At 68.9% G+C, this 838-nt stretch overlaps 1 protein-coding gene across 1 annotated transcript in view; it reads left to right on the forward strand.

The window, feature by feature from the left end:
• CABIN1 (calcineurin binding protein 1) overlaps nucleotides 1–838 on the forward strand; it is an 89,686-nt gene extending 88,848 nt beyond the window's left edge. Inside the window, 2 exon segments of the mRNA XM_014533352.1 lie at nucleotides 52–154; nucleotides 260–838. Of these exon segments, the coding sequence (XP_014388838.1) occupies nucleotides 52–154; nucleotides 260–284 (128 nt within the window). The 3' untranslated portion in view covers nucleotides 285–838.

Below are 838 nucleotides of genomic sequence, written 5' to 3' on the forward strand. Positions count from 1 at the left end.
GCCCACACACTCCCCGCCCCCGGCCGCCCTGACCTCCCGCCCCCTCCCCAGGCCGGAGCCACGCGGTGCTACTGAGCATCATCTTCGGAGGCCTGGCCGCCGTGGCTGTGGTCACGCTGATCTACGTGCTGCTGCGACGCAGGAAAAGCCACACGTGAGACCCCACCCCCACGGTCCTGCCCCTCCGGCTCCCCGGACCCTGGGCCCCTGGGCGCTGGTGGGATGGCGGTGCCCGCTCTAGCCCTGTTCTCTGTTGCAGGGCCGCCTGGACTTCGAGGCCCTGAGAGGGGCACTCTGCACCGGCCGGGCCACCTGGGGCCGAAGACCAGCCTCCCCGGAGAAAGGCCCGAACCCCCGAGCGCGCCAAAGCCTGGCCCCTGGACCCAGATGCCTGACACTGTGGACCCGAGGCCGGTGCCCTGCTCTGCCACCTCGGACCGGACCGACCTCTGACTGCACCCCCGAGCCCCTGCTCCCACGGTCCTTGCATCTCGGGTTCCCCAGACTCCAGACTCCATGCCCCTGAGCTCTAACAGCTGCCTCCCCGCCTAGCCCTCCAGCGTCTGGTACTCAACTGTCAATACCTCATTCCCGGCGTCCGCTGCCCACGCCCCGATGCCTGATATACGGACACCTGGTGCCCCAACACTCAGCTGCCTTGATCCCCAGACCCTGGGCCCAGCCACGACGGCAGGTGGGCCCAGGCCAGGGCATGGAGGGGTCGCAGGACCCCAAGCGAAGAGTCACCCTCTGAGCACCAGGCTCGTCACCGACTCCCTGGGATGTCACGGAAACAGCCCGCCCGCCTGTACAGGAGAAAACAAGCCTTGGTGCCCTC

Source organism: Myotis brandtii, unplaced genomic scaffold, assembly GCF_000412655.1.
Source record: "Myotis brandtii unplaced genomic scaffold, ASM41265v1 scaffold97, whole genome shotgun sequence".
In the NCBI taxonomy this organism is placed as follows: Eukaryota; Metazoa; Chordata; class Mammalia; order Chiroptera; family Vespertilionidae; genus Myotis; species Myotis brandtii.